Here is a 20,329-nt window from a genome sequence, read left to right on the forward strand (position 1 = left end):
CATGATTAGAGGGTCATCATTATGTTCTCTAATTTTCTGTTGAAATGTTATTGTAACACAAAGGAAAAAAGGGTCTCTGCCCACCTTTAGCACTGTTCATAGTGCCTGTCTCCACAGAAATCACATCATGTTGGTGGCTAGGGTTCAGACTCTAGCACCCACGCAGCCACTGGTGATCAGATGGAGACCTAAAGTACATTGTTGGGGAAGCCAGTCAGTGGATAGATAGATGATACTGAATATTTGGGAATGGAAATCAATCATTGGTGTAATCACTGGCCTAGAGACTCCAGACAGGTTACTCAGATCTGGGCCATTATAGACATTGCAGTTTTAAATTTGATTTCCACTGTTTTTTTCCTTTTCCTGATTGCCAAGGGCCATACGTTTCCATTTTCCTTGAAGCCAGCATGAGAGACACCAAAGAGATGCACCTGGTACCTTTTTAAAAAAATTTTTTTAAAGATTTTATTTATTCATGAGAGACCCAGGTAGAGGGAGAAGCAGGCTCACTGCGGGGAGCCTGATGTGGGACTCGATCCCAGGACCCCAGGATCACGACCTGAGCCAAGGTCAGACACTCAACCACTGAGCCACCCAGGCATCCCTCAATTTTTGTTTTAAAAAAGATCTTCTAAATACTAATTAAGACCATAATCAAATATGATTGCACATCCCACCAGAATCGTTAAATTTTAAAAGATAGTGCATTAGTAAAGAGGTGGAGCAGCTAACACTCTACTCATTGTGCTGGTGGAAGTATAAGTTGGTATAGCCGCTTTGCAATCATCTGACATACATATCCTTTACGTTTCACTCCTGAATGTATACTGAGCAGATATGCATACATAACACCTGTGCACCAAAAGGTATAGATGGCATTAATGACACTACCCAGAGTAGCCCCAAACTGGAACACAGACTTCCATCAACAACAGAGTGGAGTGGGGTTGGGGTATCATACAAAGAAATGCTCCATTGCAAGCATTTCCATAGCAAGGAAAATGAACACGCTATAACCAATAGCATGGGTGAGTCCACAAACACAATTTTGAACAGAAGAAGCTGGATGTAGAAAGAGCATGGTATACACTTTTATTATCTCAAATGAGCAAAACTAACCCACGGTGTTGGAATTGATTATGGTGGTTCTCTTTTGGGAAGAGGAAGAGAGTACAGATTGGAAAGGAGCACGAGGAGTCTTCTGGGATGCTGCTGTGTTCTGTTTCTTGTCCTGGGTGTTAGTGACATGGAAGGATTCACTTTGCTATTACTGCAGAGCTGTACAGTGTGTGCTTTTATGCACATGTGTTATATGTTAATTGGGGCATTTAAAAATTTCTTCAGCTAACATGCTTAAAATACAGCAAGGGGAAGGGAATAAAATAAAACAAACAGCAAGTCTTATGTTCATTTCATGCTTTATCTGTGGGTAGGCATTCTAAATCATTAAGTGAAAAAAAGTTGTAATTGTTTTCTCTTTTGTTTTGTTTTGTTTTAATAGAAACCTATTATATCTTGAGCCCTCATAGGAAGAGGTTGGTACAATTGATGATACCTCATTTTAAGGAAAAAATGTTATTGGGATTTCACAATTTGAGCTTAAAAAGTTTTCAGAACTTGCTTTTGCAGTAATTGTCAAACTCTGCAGCTCATTTACTTCTCATTTTTTGAGCACAGTTGAATAGGAAATTGTTTACTCCATGGTATTTTAGAATAGATCTGTCCCTTCTTTGTGGCACACAAATCACTGTTTCTGAATATCCTTATAATGACCTATATATAGTAAAATGTCTTGTCATATGCTTAAATCTTAGAGAAGATACTTTTTATCTGATATTTGATTCTTAAACATCCAAGAACTTGTTTGACTTTTTTTCTTCTCCATTTCCTTTATTTTTTTCTCCATAGCACATATCCACCTGACAGCTATCTTTTTTAATTACCTGTATAAATTTACCTGTCTTCCCCTGTAAAGAAAATGAGCCCCAAAACGAGCCCCAACTGTAAAAAACATGGAAAATAATTCCTTACAGCCTATTTAGAGGATTACCTCTTGGAGGCTGATGTACTTAGGGATGACAAATTTCTGAGACTGCTAGATGCAGGCAGAGTTTGATTTCATCAGTGTACTGTCACTATCTCTGAAGTACCCAAGGCAGATTGCCTAGTGCAGTCCACTCCAGGAGATCCTCCCTGAATGACCACATCAAGAGCAAGAAGGAAATGAGTCCTGCCTGCCCCAGAAAGGAACTGTAGCGGAGAGACGAGTGTAGAGCTCTTCTTGGCCAGCACTGATCTTTTACAGGAAGAAACTGGGACATCTCACCCAAAGCCCCACGTTCGTTGGAGACAAGGTTGAGACTCACATTCAGACCTCAGCTTCCGGCGCCTGCATCCTCACCACCGACTTTTACAATTTTTATGCACTACCAAAATGCGTGGTATTTTTTTTTTAATATAAAAAAATAACAGAGCCTTAGTTTTTCCTCTTTGTTTTTGTGTATTATTTAGTGCTGTTGGGACATTCGCTCGAGCCCTTGATTGCAGCAGTTCTGTGAGGCAGCCAAGTTTGCATATGAGCGCAGCTGCAGCGTCTCGAGACATCACCCTGGTAAGATGCTTTTTGAAGTTTAAGTGTTATTATGTCCTTTGCTACTGTAATTTTAAAGCCAGTGTAGCATGCTATAGATGAGAGAGCTTTCTGTGAAAGAGCTTTCTGGCTTTTAGCCCTGCTGACTGCTGGGTTGATTTGGCTCACCTGATTGGTTAACTGGGGTTAAGGTATCCCATTTCTAAGTCCCCTCTTATGTTTGTGAGCTGAGACAAAATAAGAATGACTGTTGATGGAATAGGTATGAAACAGTAAAAGGATATTCTGGGGAAAACAGTTTAACATTCTGACCCATCTTCTTTTCACTTGTGTGCTTTTTTCTTGTAGTCTATATATGTACCTAAATTGTTGTACATCGTATATAATGCTTTACAGATATTTTTCAGTGGACTTGACCACCTCTCAAAACTATTTTTTTTTTTTTTTTTTTTTTTTTTTTTATTTATTTATGATAGTTACAGAGAGAGAGAGAGAGAGGCAGAGACACAGGCAGAGGGAGAAGCAGGCTCCATGCACCGGGAGCCCGATGTGGGATTCGATCCCGGGTCTCCAGGATCGCGCCCTGGGCCAAAGGCAGGCGCCAAACCGCTGCGCCACCCAGGGATCCCTCAAAACTATTTTTGACACAGAATGAGAGAGAGAGAGAGCACGCACAAGCAGGCAGAGTGGCAGGCAGAGGGTGGGGTAGGAGAAGCAGACTCCCTGCCTGCTTAACAGGGAGACAGATGCAGGGTTCAATCCCAAGACTCCTAACCAACTGAGCCACCCAGCGCCCCAAAAGAAGTTCTGTTTTTGTGCATTATTTCATTACATTATGGTTGCTTCTTCTTAGACTGTTTCTTTTTTTCCTTTCATCATCAAATGAAACTTTCCATTTCAGTTGATACCACTGATGCCCGCTATGGCCAGGCATTGAACTTGGCACTTGGCTTCTTTCTCTACACCCTCCAGCAAAGTAGACTTGGAGGTTTTTGTTGATAGAAGTGACTCTGTATTTGACGACCACAGCCCGTTGAGACAAGCATAGTCTGAGAAAACTGAGATTTGGCGAGGTTAAATTATTTGACCAATATCTATTACATGTAATAAACATTTCCTTTTTTTCCCCTCCATAATACCATGTCTCCTTACAACCAGTTTATTAATGTAGATCTTGCCTCTGGAGTTCCCTGAGACCATTTGTTTATTTATTTATTTAGATTTTATTTATTTATTCATGAGAGACACAGAGAGAGACAGAAAGAGGCAGAGACACAGGCAGAGGGAGAAGCAGGCTCCATGCAGGGAGCCCGATGTGGGACTCGATCCTGGGTGTCCAGGATCATGCCCTGGGCCGAAGGTGGCGCTAAACCGCTTGAGCTAAACCAGGCTGCCCAAGACTGTTTATTTGATGCTAGTTAGAGCATCACTCATGACACTACATTATCTATCCTGCCTCTTTTGAATACCAGTTTCTGATTATTTTCTTTAAATCATCACTGTGCACTGCTGCTGATGACCGCAAATGCAAATCTTGCCCAGAATATGCAGAAAAATGTGAGCAATAATTTGTTTTCTGTTCTGTTAAATGTATCTTTCAAAGTTTTATAGTATAAACTTAAATACATCATCCAATCATGTCTTCCTTTAAATTTTTCAGGCCATAATCATTACCAAACAAAATGCACCAAAAGTCCTAAAAATGTCTCCCCTCAAAATGTATCCAAAATCTGACCATTCCTCTCTGTCTCAAGTTCTTCAAATGTTAACCCAGACCCTCTCACTTAGGGTACTGGCAGGTTTTCCCAAGTCTCCTCCTAAAAGTTTCAACTTTCTTTTCTCTTTTTATTTAAAGATTTTACTTATTTATTCATGAGAGACACAGAGAGACTAGCACAGGCAGAGGGAGAAGCAGGCTCCACGCAGGGAGCCCGATGTGGGACTCGATCCCGGGACTCCAGGATCACGCCCTGGGCTGAAGGCAGGCACTAAACCTCTGAGCCACCCAGGGATCCCCATCAATTTTGTTTTCTGATGGAATGGAATACAATGATAGGTTTTATGACTTTCTGGTTATATTCCAATTTGAAATGCTTTCCACAAAATGCCACAATAATATAAAAACCACAATAATATAAAAACTCACACTGGAATGTACATCACATTTGTTTCTTACAAGACTTTCTTTCTTATGCCATAGGTGATGGTGAAAGCATTAATACTCTGTAGCCATTATGGAGCATCTTTCTTTATGCATTCTCAGAGACTAGATTGTTGTTTATAGAAGCAAGTTTTGTTCTCTCCATTGGTACATTAATATTTTATATAAAAGTTTAGGGGTCTTACAATAGGTTTATATTTTGTTTTTTAGAGTACATTACTGAAGGAGCGAGAGTACAAGTTGCATGTTTGTAAAATAACCTTCAAAATCCTGTCAGTAGATCCATACAGTCCAAAACTGTATGGAATCTAATCACCACTTGTATTTTTCTCCTGTTCAAGGAGATTTTTTTCTCAATTCTAAAATCAATGTATGCTTTTTGAAAAATTTCAAAATTTAGTACAGCAGCAGCCAAAAAAAAAAAAAAACAAAACAAAGCTTTGTTCTCCTCACCCAGAGTAGAATATTCTTACCATTTTGTAATAATTCCTTTCAGCTACTCTTTGTGCATTATAAACAGTGATACCAGCAAATTACAGAATAGTACAGAAGATAATGTAATAAAATTCCACATAATGCCACCTAAACAAACGTTAGTATTTTAGTTCTTTGGACTAAAGAAAATTTCAACCATTATAATACCGAGTCTCTAATAGTCTCTCCCTAGTTCTCTTCTGCACCCTCCCTTTGTACCTTTGATGCCTGTCACCCCTGCCTCCTGTCAAGAGGCAGCCAGTATAACAGATCTGCTATTTATCTAGTCTGTTTTTCTAGTTTCACTGTGTATTTGTGTGTCTGAAAACAGCATAAAGATTGTTTTGCATGTGTTTCAATTTACTCTGTGACATTTTGCTCTTTGCCTGTTACTGACATCTAGCTATTTCAATAAACACGTACCCACTTCACTCATTTTAACCACTGGGTAGTATTTGTAGTACTCCTTCATGGAATGTAACACCACATTATTTATGTACAGTGAACATCTGGAGTGCTTTAAAAACATTTTTCATTTGCTACTACCCATAATGCTTCATTGAAAATTCCAACACATTTCCTTTATAAGCATGTATGTGAGCTTTCAGCCAGAACAAGAATTGGAATAGTTATTCATAGTGATTCATAGGGCAGTGCTCACTTTAAATTTGACCAAATGCAATCAAGCTATTCTATAGTCTGAGGTATAAATTTATAATCCCACAAGCAGTCAATGAGTATTTTCCTTTCTCATCCATTTTTTTTTTTAAGATTTTATTTATTTATTCATGAGAGACAGACAGAGAGAGAGAGAGAGAATGGCAGAGACACAGGCAGAGGGAGAAGCAGGCTCCATGCAGGGAGCCTGATGTGGGATTCGATCCAGGGACTCCAGGATCACGCCCTGAGCCAAAGGCAGGCACCCAACCGCTGAGCCACCCAGGCGTCCCTCTCATCCATTTTCTTATATTGTCTTCAACATTGTGTTTTTTCATACTAAAATTTTTACTAAGCTGATGCTTATCTAATTTTATTTTATTTATTTATTTTTTTAAAAAAAGATTTTATTTATTTATTCATGAGAGACACAGAGAGAGAGAGAGGCAGAGACAAAGGCAGAGGGAGAAGCAGGCTCCCTGCAGAGAGCCCGACGTGGGACTCGATCCCGGGACTCCAGGATCACGCCCTGGGCTGAAGGCGGCGCTAAACCACTGAGCCACCCAGGCTGCCCTCTAATTTTATTTTATTTTATTTTAAATTTTTTTCTTTTATTTATTATTTATGATAGTCACAGAGAGAGAGAGAGAGAGAGAGGCAGAGACACAGGCAGAGGGAGAAGCAGGCTCCATGCACCGGGAGCCCGATGTGGGATTCGATCCCGCGTCTCCAGGATCGCGCCCTGGGCCAAAGGCAGGCGCCAAACCGCTGCGCCACCCAGGGATCCCTAATTTTATTTTAATTTGTGTTTCTTAATAAGATTAAGCAACTTTTCTTATGTTTTTTGGCTCTGCAGGGTTTTTCTTCTTTGTATTTTACTTTTATTTTTTAAAAATATTTTGTTTATTTCTTTGAGAGAAAGAGATACCAGGGTTAGGGACAGAGGGAGAGGGAGAAGCAGACTCCCTGCTGATCAGGGAGCCTGACGTAGGGCTCAATCCCAGGACCTTGAGATTATGACCTGAGCTGAAGGCAGACACTTAACTGATGAGGTACCCAGCCGCCCCTCTTCTTTGTATTTTAGATTCATATCCTTTGTTCATTCTTCACTTGCATTATTTTATTTTATTTTCTAATAGTTTTAAAATGTTATTCATATTCAAGACTATAAATATATCTGGAGTTTATTTTTTGAAAGTAGAGTGAGGTATAGGAGTCTAATTGTGTTTTTCTCCCCCTATGGAAAATAAACATCCCAACACCTTTTATTGAATTGGTTGTTTCCTCATGATTTTGTAATGCTTCCTCTCTTATTTCAGAGTTTTAGATATGCTCAGGTCTGCCTCTGGATATGACCTATTCTCTTCTGTCTTGTTGATCTGTCTGTCCCTGCACAAGCACTACATTATTTAAAAAAAAAGGGGGGGGGGGCTGATAAATCCCACATGAACTTTCTTGTTAGGACATAGTGGAAGTCATTTAAATTGGAGTTTACTACTTTGCCTACCCCACCATGTTTTCCTTAACAGTATAAAATGAACACCTTTTCATATCATTATAAAAATCTGGAAAGGGTTTTTTGTTTTGTTTTGTTTTAAATATTGTGTGATAAACTTGTTACTTATATAGCCAGTCTCTTGTGGTTTAACTCTGAGATACTGCTTCCCAGATTATAACTGGGGATGCTTTCCCTGTTGTAGTACAGCAGATTCCCTTTACCCTGTCTGAGGAATGAGAGGGGCAAGCCTGTTCAAGATATGGTACAGAGCTCTGTGACAGTTGGGACTGATTTTCTTGGAGATAGGTGTGAACAGGTAAAGAGCAGGTGTGTAGGTTTTTGGTTCCCGCTATAGCAACTCTCTGCTTCCCACTGGTGGTGACTGGTGGGACAGCAGGAGAGTTTCTTTTGGAAGAAGGCAGAGTTTTTCAGGTTCAGTATTTGTTTCTATCAGTAAAGGCCGTTTATTAAAAAATCATTTTAAAGAGAACACAATCTATGTACCTGAATTAGTTAAAACATCATTTTGTGTGTATCTTTTGCCGTACTTGCTTATATACTCATTCTAGGCAGGGTTTTCACACCCTCCAGTGTTTTCATTTCTCATGTTTTGTTTCCTTTGGTATTTAGCAGTTGGGAAGCCACTTTTGTATTCTTTCTATTATCTTAAATCATTTACTACTCTAATTGTTACTTTTTGAAGCAGAAGTGTACTCAGAGGCTCAGAAAATTGCAGTTTGTTGTTTGTAAGGCTGGTTTCAGAGACAGGATTTGATTTGTTCTTGACTCCAACTAAAGAATTCTCTCCCAGATCGCCTCTTCTCTCTTACTCGGTTAAAATGACTTGGTTTTAAAAATCTTTGTTGTTGTCTGTCTTGGATTAGGCACCACAGAAGATCTGTTCTTGTCTGCAACATTGAAATGCTTTGGTTTCATGCTCAGACTACTCTAAGATTCAGCTTTCTTTCTTGTTTTTTTTTTTTTTTTTTTTAAGATTTTATTTACTTATTCATGAGAGACGTAGAGAAAGAGTGAGGCAGAGACACAGGCAGAGGGAGAAGCAGGCTCCATGCAGGGAGTCCCAGTGCTGGACCCGATCCCAAGACTCCAGGATCATGCCCTGAGCCAAAGGCAGGCGCCAAACCGCTGAGCCACCCAGGGATCCCCTGTACTTGGACCTTTCTATATATTCTTCTTGTGTTGAGATTATTTTCAATGTCATAAAATTGACATCTTTCAGAAGTCACAAAATCAGGAAGATTTTCTATGTCCTTTGTTACTTCAGATGCAATGACTTACACCTTGAATCCTGTTTGCCCTGTAGTATCATGCCTTCTACTTTGATGTTGACATATTAGAACCTGGGGTGTTACTACTGAAGTGAGTGGAATGGCTAAATATTGATTAGTTATATGTCGATAATATGAGTTTTACAGATTGTTTTCCAAAAGGATCATATGGAAAGCTGGCAAGTTGTTTTGTGCCATTCAGTCAAATCAGATTCATCATTCTGTTGAATTGGAGAGTCAGGTTCTTATTTTTTCTTTCAATGTTTTCAGGTCTGTATAGATCAGTTGTACCTATCTCCATCATGTACCCAGATTTGTATCTGAAGACCTCTCACTGCAGAGAAGGGTTATAGAACTGCTACAACTCAGTTGGCCTGGTCTAGGTCATTTTCTTTGTGGCTTTTCCTGTAAGGACTACAGTTGGCTTTCAGCATTCATAATCCAAAGCATCTGTTTATCCTAGACTCTGTATGCTACTTGTCGAATCACCTGTAGTGTTTTGGGAGCAGATAATTAAGCTGCCTGCAGATCACTAGGTCTGACGTCCTTGTTTTGAGATCTATTAAAATCATAGCTAGACTGAATTTCAAACACTGCTAGTCTTAAGATACATGATAAGATTTATAATTGTTAAAAAATTGAAGTCATGGAGGCTTTATAGATTTCATCCTTGTTTCATTAAAATGTAAAGTGTACTTTGTACAATATGCAAAGGAAGAAAATCCATTTACTCTATGTTGACCTCCCTTGTGGAAACAGAATTCCTTAGAACAAAGTAAACCCCGAAGTGGTCAGTGAGTGGGAGTTGGTGGGAGGCCTACCTTGTTACTTCCTGTTTGTGGTCTGCACCCTATATGTGGAGGGACGGAATGCCATGTGCATTGGTAGGGAGCCTCAGTCTCAGAGAACAGGTCATTATATAGGCACTAGATTTCTCTTTTCCTTAGACCCTGAGGACTAAAGCAAGTTGGAGGATAGGATCTGAGAAAGAGTTTTTTGAGTTTTCCAGGGCCTTAGAAGTCTTCAAGGATAGACAATATTAGAGATGATAGTCAAGTAACTTATATAAAGATTCATATTTAATTAGTGACAGAATCAGTACTAGAGACAGACTTTGTGATGCTGAGTCTGGTTCTGAGAAAGGTCAGACTGTGTTGATTTTGTAGGGAGGAGACTAAATCCTGGAACATCTCTAATTCTTCTATCTAATCTTTTTAAAATGCAGTTCTGACTTTGCTATCTCCTACCTTACATCCTTTTAGTGGCTTTTAATGCTTTCAGGGGAAAAACCCAGATCCTTGAAACAGTCAAAAAAAACTGAGGAGTTTTGCCTGGCCACTCTGTCCAGTCCCTGGCCCTGACTCCCTGTGTCCTCTGGGACCCAGCCAGACTGTGGCCTTCCTTTGGTTCTGAGGTTTGCCTCCTGCCACAGGACCTCTGCAACTTCATTTCCCTTGGCCTGGATGCTCTTACAGCCCCACCATAACACTTCATCTTTCTTCAAATCTTGCTTAATTCATCCATCTAAGGCAGTTAACTTTGTGATGTGCTCATGTAGAGAACCAACCACATTCCTCCATGGTAGTTATTTATAATGAGACATTTATTTTTGTGATTATCTTATTAATGTGTATCTCTAGCTCTCTTCTTCCAATTCCTTACATACTGGCTTGTAGCGTTCATTAGTAGAGTGATTGTATCCTCATTTTCCATGCTACTGATTTCCCAGTACTGAGCATAGTTCTTGGTATATATTCTAGGTGTTCAGTAAATATCTGAGAATGATATTTAAATTAGTTTCTATTTCTGACACATAAGACAATAGGTTCTTATTGAAATCGGTCACTGGAGTAGGTTTTTCTGTTAAAATGTTACTTAGATTTTAATAAATCTTTATTGAATACATCTCATCACTAAGTGATTATATTTGAATTCTCATTTCATTGTGTCACTGGAGCTGAACATACACAGTCTAAAGACCAGGAATTATAGAATGTTTTAGACATTGGATATACTTGTTCAAAAACTGTGGTAATGGGGTGCCTGGGTGGCTCAGCCGGTTAAGCATCTACCTTTGGCTCAGGTCATGATACCAGAGTTCTGGGATCAAGCCCCACATTGGGCTCCCTGCTCAGTGGGAAGGGAGCCTGCTTTTTCCTCTGCCTCTGCTGCTCCCCTGGCTTGTGCGCTTGCTCTCTCTCTGTCAAATAAAAAACAAAAAAAACAAGAAACTGTGGTAAAGTAGGCACAATATAGAATTGCCATTTTAACAATGTTTAAGTGTACTGTGTTCTGGCATGAAGCATTCACATTGTTGTGCAATCACCAACATCCATCCCCAGAATGTTTTCATCTTCCCCAACTGAAACTTTGTACTCATTAAATAATAACTCCCTGTCCCCCAGCCCTTAGCAACCACCATTCTACTTTCTGTTGCTGTGATTTTGACTATTCTCTATTTATAAGTGCAACCATACAATATTTGCCCTTCTGTATGTTGTTTATTTCACTTAGCATAATGTCTTCAGGTTTATCTGTATTGTAATGTGTGTCACCATTTCCTTCCTTTTTTGAGGCTGCATAATACTTTATCATACATGTATTCCACATCGTGTTTATTCATTCTTCTGTCAGTAGAAACTTCGGTTGCTTCTACCTTTTGGCTATTGTGAATAATACTGCTATGAACATGGGGGTACAAATGGATACTTCTATGATTCTATGAGTTTTCCCCTGGATCTATAGCTCATGATTTATTTAACCATATGCAGGTTATTTAACATCCCCGTGCCTGAGTTGCAGCATCTGCAATGGGAATAATAATAATATAAAACATATCTGTGCTGCCTTAGGGGGTTACCTCTTGACAAGAAGAGGGTATACAGACACATGTCCATAAATTGCAGGTATATATGTCTAAGCATCTAGAACTTGATGGAACTACAGTGGCTCCCCAGAGCATGCCTCAGGGTAGTTTCTCCTGGGCACCTGGATTCTCTGAGAGGCATAGAACTCTCTATGAAATTGGGGGCCTGGATTGCATAGAAGATAAGTGATTTGTTGCTATGGTACAAGTCTTTCTGCGCTTCCATCAACATTCCAGAGAAAATTACACTGGACAGTTAATACGCCTTTGTTTAAGGTAATATTCACAAATACTTGGCTCTTCTGGCTCTTGAGGTTGTGTCCTCACTGGGAGAGAGAGTATACCATGTCTCAGTGTCCTGAACAAGATTTCTGGCACCCTCTTTCCAGCCTCTGGAAAAGTCTAGCTCTGAGTTACCATATGGCATCAATTTGAGAATTAAACATGGTAATACTTGTAAATCATTTAAAATCCTATTTGGCACAGTGAGGGCTTAGTAATACTAGTTGTTTGTTGAGATGATGATAACAATGATACATTTTCCTTCCAATTTTGTTGAATCTCACTTACTTTCTTCTGATTTTATAGCATTATTGATAGTCTAAAAGGGCTTTTGTCATGCCATATTTACTGTCATTGTAGATTATCAAGTTTGAATATAGTCATTAGATTATGATCAGTCATACATTTTAATGTAATTGGGTGTGGTTGTTTTTTTTTTTTGTTTTTTTGGGGGGGTTTCTTTTTTTGAGAATGAGAGACCATGAGGATAGGGTGGAAGGAGGAGAAGGAGAGGGAGAAGCAGACTCCTCGCTGAGCAGGGATCCCCATCCCAGGATCCTGAGGTTATGACCTGAGCTGAAGTCAGATGCTTAAGCACTGAGCCACCCAAGCACTCCATTTTAATATAATGTTACAAGGAGATTATATGATTTAAAAATCTTCCCCTTAAACAAGCTATAATTTTTACAGTAAAATTTTTCCCATTAGAAAAACAGGAAAAACTGATTAACTTATTTTCCTAAAAAGAGAAAGTTGACTTAACCAACAGTAATTTTATTCTTCAGGTATTAACTCTATAAAAAATGCTAGCCATTAATCATTTACTTTGTTCTCTTCATTTGTGAGTTCTGTTGAAATCACTTATTTCATATAGGGCCTTGAGGGCACTGGGAGTTTGAAGATGGTGCAAATCACAGTCCTTACAACATTTAAAGGAACATTTACTAAGCAGAATATATAAATCTTTTTTTTTTTTAAAGAGTTATTTATTTTAGAGAGAGAGAGACCCTAAGGGTGGGCCAAAGGGAAAGGGAGAGAGTCCAAGCAGACTTCAAGCTAAGCACGGAGCCCAATGTGGGGCTCAATCTCATACTCCTGAGATCACAACCTGAGCTAAAACCAAGAGTCAGTTGCTTAACTGAGCCACGCAGGTGCCTGTAGAATACCGAAATGTTTAGATTAACCTTTTGGATATTAGTTTATATCAGAAATAGTCTTCAAAATGAATATAAAATTAACTGAGAGTTCCTAATTTTTTTTTAAACTCAGTTTCCTAAAACTTGAGTATTATTCATGTTTCCAAGGCTGTAAATTAGAAATAAAACTAATAAGACTATCACTGCAGTAAAAAAAAATATGAAACATGAAATTATTCTTCCTTCTAAATATATCATAAGGCAATAAATGAGTGGTATTATAGTACTGTTATCTAGTCTAAATGCTTTAGTGAGACTTTCTAGTTGTTCCAGTTATGTTCTTTATAACAAAAGAAAAAAATTTCTGGTCAGAGATTCACTTGAGAATCATTTATTGCATTTAGTTGTCGTATTGCTTTAATTTCCTTCAGTCCTGAACAGTTCATTCTTTGTCTTTCATAACCATGGCATTTATTATGTAGAATGTCTCTTAGTTTGGCTTGTGGCTATAATTTGATTAATAATTAGAATAAGTTTTTATTCTACTTAAGTTCATTTTGATCAGTTAATTCAGGAAATTTTTGAAATTTCCTAAATTTTCAAATTTATCAATGTAAGTTTTCATTTTATTCTTTCATCGGAATAATTTGGTAAATCTCCTGATAATGTTTATGTGTGTCATTTCCCTTTTTTTCCTTGATAGTTTTGCCTGATTTTTCTTTTTTATTATCTAAAAAAAATAAGAGTTTAGTTGATTTTTTAAATTATATGTTTTCTATTTAGTTTTTTTCACTGTTTATTATTTTCTTCCTTCTATGTTTCTTTGGATTTACTCTGATATTCCCATTCCAGCTTTTTAAGACTGACTAGAGCCCATCAACTTTGTTCACTTTTCCATCATCAGTGTTTAAGAGTGTAAATGTACCTGTATACCTTGATTATATAATATTTTTATTATCACTTGGTTCTAAGTATTTCTTAATTTACTTTATAATTTTGCTTTTAATTGTGAGTTAATTTCCAAGGAAATAAAGTTCATAAATTTATCTTAATTGCCTTGGGGGTTGTGGTCCAAGAGCATGTATGATACCAATTCTTTTAATATATTGGGATTTCCTTTAGGGCCTGGAATATAAACCTCCATAGGATTTTACTCCTCAGGTCTTACCTACTTTTAACTCAGCCTAGTAAAAAGGAAACTTTGTTTTTATCTCTTCTGTCTTGTAGCAATCTAGAAAATGCCTTCAAGGTAAAAGCTCAAGTCAGTATGGAAGCTTACCTGTCACACTTCTTCCTGAATTATTTTAGCCTCCCCTTGCCTGCATTGGTTGCCTGTCCTCACACAGTTGATAAATATTTGTCTGGTTGGTGTCTAGAATTACCCGGGGGATGGGGAAGAATTCCTAGTTCTGCTCATGCAAATGACATTTAGGGCATAGGGTTACTGTGGCCTTGCCACCCATGTAGCTTTCTTGTGATACTACTCAAAAGATATGACTTAAAATAAGGACATGACTCCGGGTGTCTTATAGATTGATTTGAGTGAATGACGACTATGTCTTAACAAATTTTATGATGAATGAGGGATTTTGATTTGAGTACTATGCACTGAAGCAAAAATGGAGAATGGATGGCATACTTCTCTTTTATATATAAAGTGTTTTGCTTTGATCATGGTTTACAGTTTACTCATAAGAATTTATATTCACCTCCTTGAAAAAAACCATATGCTTATTAATTTTTAAATAGACTTGGTGTTCTTAATGCTATAGTTTGTGCTTGAGGTATACTTATGAAGTTATTATAAAATGGTAACTGAGCAAATCAATAGTTAGGATTGAATATATACGTGTGTCAGTTAGCTGTGGCCAAAATAATGCTACATGTTACAGGCTGTAGCATGTAGCTACAGATTCTAAGATGGAGATCTGTATGTAGGAAATTTATTAGGAGTAGAAGAGAAGGGAAAGAGGCAAGTTTGAACAGAAGAAGAAGATGGGCTATGATGCTGTATGAATGAAGGCCTCAGTCAACTCCATGGGACGTTTTGTTGGTTTTTTTTTTTTAAGATTTTATTTATTTATTCATGAAAGACACACACACACACACAGAGAGAGAGAGAGAGAGAGAGGTAGAGACACAGGCAGAGAAAGAAGCAGGCTCCACGCAGAGAGCACAAGGTGGGACTCGATCCCGGGACTCCAGGATCACGCCCCAGGCCGAAGGTGGCGCTAAACTGCTGAGCCACCTGGGCTGCCTTCCATGGGACGTTTTGAAGGGCTATCTTCCCACAGCACATCTAGCACGGAGTGAATAAGTTCTTTATTCTCAAAAGGGAAAACACAGATTTATTACACTGCCCAGTGTTTCAGTGGCTTATAATAAGCATTAATTTCTTACTCTGTGCAGATTGTCTAGGATTCTGCTGAACTAGACCAGGCCAATTTAGGTGCCAAACTGCAGGAAGAGTCCAGATCTACTTCATGCATATCTCATCCTCTGCTGACAAAAGCCAATAGCTCAAGAGGGCAAGTCCAGACATGCAAACACATGTCAAGGCTCTATTATATCACATATTTTGAATATCTTACTTGCCAGTCAAGTCACGTGGACAGACACAACATCAGTGGAATGGAAGTATACTCTCCTATGGAGGTCCAGGGGAGGGAGTGAATATTTGCTGAATAATAATCCAGTCTACCATAGTGTGATTCTACTTAATGAACAAAAGATGAGAATTTCACTGCCAAGATTTCATTGTCAGTCTTTCTCCTAAAATATTTCTGTTTGTCATCTCCATCTGTTATGAATGAGATGAAATGTGACAACACCTTCACCACTATTTGGCAGAGAGAACAGCTTGTGCTTAGTTCTTATGATTTTTTTAAATTTAGATTTGAATGGATCTTGTCTTGTGTATCTGTATCTCTATTAAAAACATGGTATCTTTGCAAAGTATTTAAGAGGAAAGATATTCAGTTTTTTTGCATTTAGTCTTTAAATTCTTCATCTTTAAATCGAGATATACATACAGTAAAGTGTATTAAGTATACTTAGGTACAGAGCTTTTAAACTTATATATATATATATATATGTATACATTCTTATAATCACCATCCAAATCTAGATAAAGAGCACTACCAGAATCCCAAAAGATTACCTCATGCCCCTCCTCAGTCAGTGATTCCCCCCACCCCATACCACAATCCCCTGCTTCTGAGGAAATCATTATTCTGACTTCTCTTCCCATTGATTGTTACTTTTCTCCAAGTTCATCTAAATGGAATCAGCCAGTGTCACCCGGGGGGCTCAGTCGGTTCTGTGACCAACTCTTAATTTTGACTCAGGGTCCTGGAATCAAGTCCTGTGTAGGACTCCACCCTCAGTGCAGAGTCTGCTTGAGATTCTCTGCTTCTCTCCATCCCTCTACCCCTCCCCCTGCTCATGTGTGCTCTCTCTCTCTCAAATAAGTAAATCTTAAAAAAAAAAAAAAAAGAAAGAAAGAAATCAGCCAGTGTATTCTTTTACATATCTAGCTCTTGGAATTTTTATTATCTTACTGATAAACCATAAGTCATACATCAAACTCCTGTATCTTAGTCTGTTTCTGAGAGTCTTCACTTGTTGCCTTGTCTATGTTTTACTTAGAGCTCTTTAGGGTAAGATCAGACTATATAAAACTAATTCAGAAGGAGCCACCTGGGCAGCCCGGGTGGCTCAGCGGTTTAGCACCACCTTCAGTCCAGGGCGTGATCCTGGAGACCCTGAATCGAGTCCCATGTCGGGCTCCCTTCATGGAGCCTGCTTCCCTCTCTGCCCCCCCCCCCCCCGTGTGTGTGTGTGTGTGTGTGTGTTTGTGTGTCTCTCATGAATAAATAAATAAAATCTGGGGGAAAAAAAAAAGGAGCCACCTATGTGTGTCAGAAAAATGAGGTTAATATGGACTCCTAGCACATCATGTGATCCCGATTTCCTTTGTGAAGTTGGTCATCAATTTCAATAAAATTATTCCCTAGGGATTCCACAATGCATATGTCTGATGAGATGTTTATTTTCTGCACATACTAATCATGGTGATACTCTCCTCTGGGCTGTTTTAAAGTGGGCTTTGGGGGTTTCATAGTCTCCGGTCAGCTACAAGTTGAACCCATTCTTTCCATTTGATTTGTGACAGTGCAGGAGTTAGTCTTCTGAAAGCAAATACTTCAGTGTTCAGTAACACTCTGTAAAGAACAGAACCTTTGAAACAATTTAATCATTTCAGATTATGGTCCTAATCACTTATAAAGGCTATGATATTGCTTTGGTTCTTTGAAACCTTATTAAATAATAGCCTATCATTTTTAAGAGTACCTCTAAGAAAAGTATTTTCATTCATATCACATGAACAAAAGACTGAATATCCTTTCATGCTTTGAGTGGCTGGTATAATATCAGCTGAGAAAAACTCACTTAATTGTGTGACTTTTGGTTTCAGAGCACCTGCTAATTATAAAAATTACTTCTACCTCCTGAGGAATCTCAGCAGCACAGTTCATTTATATAATTATTGATTTTGAATATCACTGTATCTTTTTCAGTTTTGTTATCCATTGTAAATTTTGTTTCAAAAATAATTGTTTATGGTAATACATTATTAATTGAAAGGATCCCTAAATGCTATTGGATTTTGTTTTCACTTTCATAGATCAGTTATCTACAAATAATAATTTCAGGGACAATGTAAACGTGTTTAGCTGAATCTGTTAAACTGCTGAATCTGTCAAGTGAGATTAGCTAGAAAAAGTGGAGTTCAATTGATTCTGAAGTTTGCAGAACACAGGCAAAGAATAAAGATCAATTCTAACATTTTTGTAACCCTTGTGGCAGAAGGGTGAGAAGAAATTCTTTTGAAAACTGAAGTTATTATTCCATAATGGTGACACATATAGCAAAGGACACTATACATGGTCAGTGTGATTATACCTGGGGAATAGAAAATGAAATTCCTACTTGCCTTTGTTTTGTGGAATCCAGTGATTTATTTAAGAGAGATGTTAATCCTTATTAAAGCAGTAAGTTAACATACCTTAAACGTGTTTGTAGATCTTAAATCCCATCTTTAGTTCTATCAACAAATTCCTATTCTAGACCCTTTTTCAATGTCTTAATGTATCACAGTGTAAATATCTTTTTAATGCATGCTGTAGCCAATAATTCTTTTTAGTAGATGTTAGTTGATACTGGAGCTAATTTTATATATATGTTTTAAATTTTATTTATTTATTCATGAGAGACACAGAGAGAGAGGCAGAGACACAGGCAAAGGGAGAAGCAGGCTCCATGCAGGGTCATGCCCTGGGCTGAAGTCGGCGCTAAACCACTGAGCCACCCAGGCTGCCCTAATTTTATATTCTTATATGTATAGGGAACTCACTTATAAGCTAAATTTTAAGAAACATGTTGTCAAATTGATGTGATGCTATCTCCATTTTGTGAAAATTTCAGAAGATGCTTTGTATACAAGGTGCAAGACTTGCTTTCATGTGTTAGAAAGTTTAAATAGAACTAGTTCTCCCGGGATCCCTGGGTGGCGCAGCGGTTTAGCGCCTGCCTTTGACTCAGGGCGCGATCCTGGAGACCCGGGATCGAGTCCCACGTCGGGCTCCCGGTGCATGGAGCCTGCTTCTCCCTCTGCCTGTGTCTCTGCCTCTCTTTCTCTCCCCCACCCCCTCTCTGTGTGTAACTATTGTAAATAAATAAAAATTAAAAAAAGAAAAAAAGAACTAGTTCTCTCTTGATAAGAATTTGATCCCCTTGCCAATCAAATCTGGGCCACACCTTATCCAGACACAGCAGAGCAGAGCATCCTGTTTTGCTCTTTTCCTGCTACACATACAAATGTGCATATATGCTACAAGTGAATCTCTTTCTCTCTGGTAGAAAAACCATTTGAGGTTTTTCAAAGCTTAAAATTTTGAGACCTAAGTTTATTCACTGCTTCTGTTGAAAAGAAGCTTTTTTTTTTTTTTTTTTTAAGATTTTTTGTTTATTCATGAGAGATACAGACAGAGAGAGGCAGAGATACAGACAGTGAGAGAAGCAGGCTCCATGCAGGGAGCCTGATGCACGACTTGATCCCGGGTCTCCAGGATCACACCATGGGCCAAAGGCAGGCGCCAAACCACTGAGACACCCAGGAATCCCCTGAAGCATGTTTTTTAAGTAAGCTAGACCCAAGGTACTTTTGCAAAAAGCCAGGAAATCTGGCTTTTTTTGCAAAAAGCCAAGAAATCTGTCTTTCTTCCTTTTAAATTACTCTTCATATCACTGTCTCTTGAAATTTGTAGGAAACCTACCCCAGCCTAACCAATCCAAGCAAGCCTGGGTATCTGTTCTTGGTCTTACAAAATCCTAACCACGTTACTGTTTTCACATGGATATGTACTTTAATTTTGTTTTGCTTAACATGAATGTGTAGTTTTGTTTGGTGTCACTATCATTTTCAATTCCACTGTTTTCTGTATCTCTCATTCTTAGGACATCATTCTTTTAATCCAACTTGAGAATATTTTTTTTCTCTCTCTGGTACATACTCTGTTTTCCCCATGTCAAGAAAGGCTGTGCCAGCCCTGTATAGTAGCTGAAGTGATTTTGGTACTCGTTAACCAAGAGGATGATGAAACTTACTGGCTTCCCAGTTTAACACCTAGAGGCTCTGGATCTTCATGGTTAGGTTACTATGACAAATGATTGCATTTTAAATTTTTTTTTATTTTTTGCATTTTTAAAAATACACGTCTTAGAAGGTACAAATCACCGTTTTCTTAAAGCAATGAGTGATACTGTAAGTAATCTGATGTTTAAATTTTTCTTAATTTTGTTACTTAAAAAACAGTTGAGTGTATTAGTGTTAATTTTAAGTGCATCACACATTTTAGTATTTCTGTTTTTAAATAACCTAGGAAATTTGCATTTTGGCTATCTTTTCTCTCCATTTTGTTTTCTTTAGTTTCATGCTATGGATACATTGTATAGGCACAGCTATGATTTGAGCAGTGCCATTAGTGTCTTAGTACCAGTTGGAGGACCTGTTTTATGCAGAGATGAAATGGAAGAGTGGTCAGCCTCTGAAGCTAGTTTATTTGAAGAGGCCCTGGAAAAATATGGCAAAGACTTCAATGACATACGTCAAGATTTCGTAAGTAGAAAATTGCAAATAAAATGTTGGGATAAGAGTGTTTTGTCTTTATCGGGAATTTGGTAAACCATTTAGCAAGCCTGTGACTTAGTAATTTTTACCTGCTCCCTGTGGAATGAAGGCTAGTCTTAGAGAGGGAGAAAATTGACTTTTCTTTGGGGAAGTAATTATAAGACCCAGGGTTAGGAGATTC

At 38.2% G+C, this 20,329-nt stretch overlaps 1 protein-coding gene across 3 annotated transcripts in view; it reads left to right on the forward strand.

Annotated features, from left to right (window-relative positions):
- MTA3 (metastasis associated 1 family member 3) overlaps nucleotides 1-20,329 on the forward strand; it is a 174,042-nt gene that overhangs the window by 102,782 nt on the left and 50,931 nt on the right. For all 3 annotated transcript variants that reach the window (XR_005372374.1, XM_038561356.1, XM_038561357.1), the window contains exons 8-9: nucleotides 2,515-2,614; nucleotides 19,948-20,136. Coding sequence is in view for 2 of the 3 variants with exons in the window: in XM_038561356.1 (XP_038417284.1) it covers nucleotides 2,515-2,614; nucleotides 19,948-20,136 (289 nt within the window). In the remaining variant the exon portion in view is untranslated. The remainder of the gene's footprint in view (nucleotides 1-2,514; nucleotides 2,615-19,947; nucleotides 20,137-20,329) is intronic.

The sequence above is a fragment of the Canis lupus genome, chromosome 17 (genome assembly GCF_011100685.1).
Source record: "Canis lupus familiaris isolate Mischka breed German Shepherd chromosome 17, alternate assembly UU_Cfam_GSD_1.0, whole genome shotgun sequence".
Classification (NCBI taxonomy): domain Eukaryota; kingdom Metazoa; phylum Chordata; class Mammalia; order Carnivora; family Canidae; genus Canis; species Canis lupus.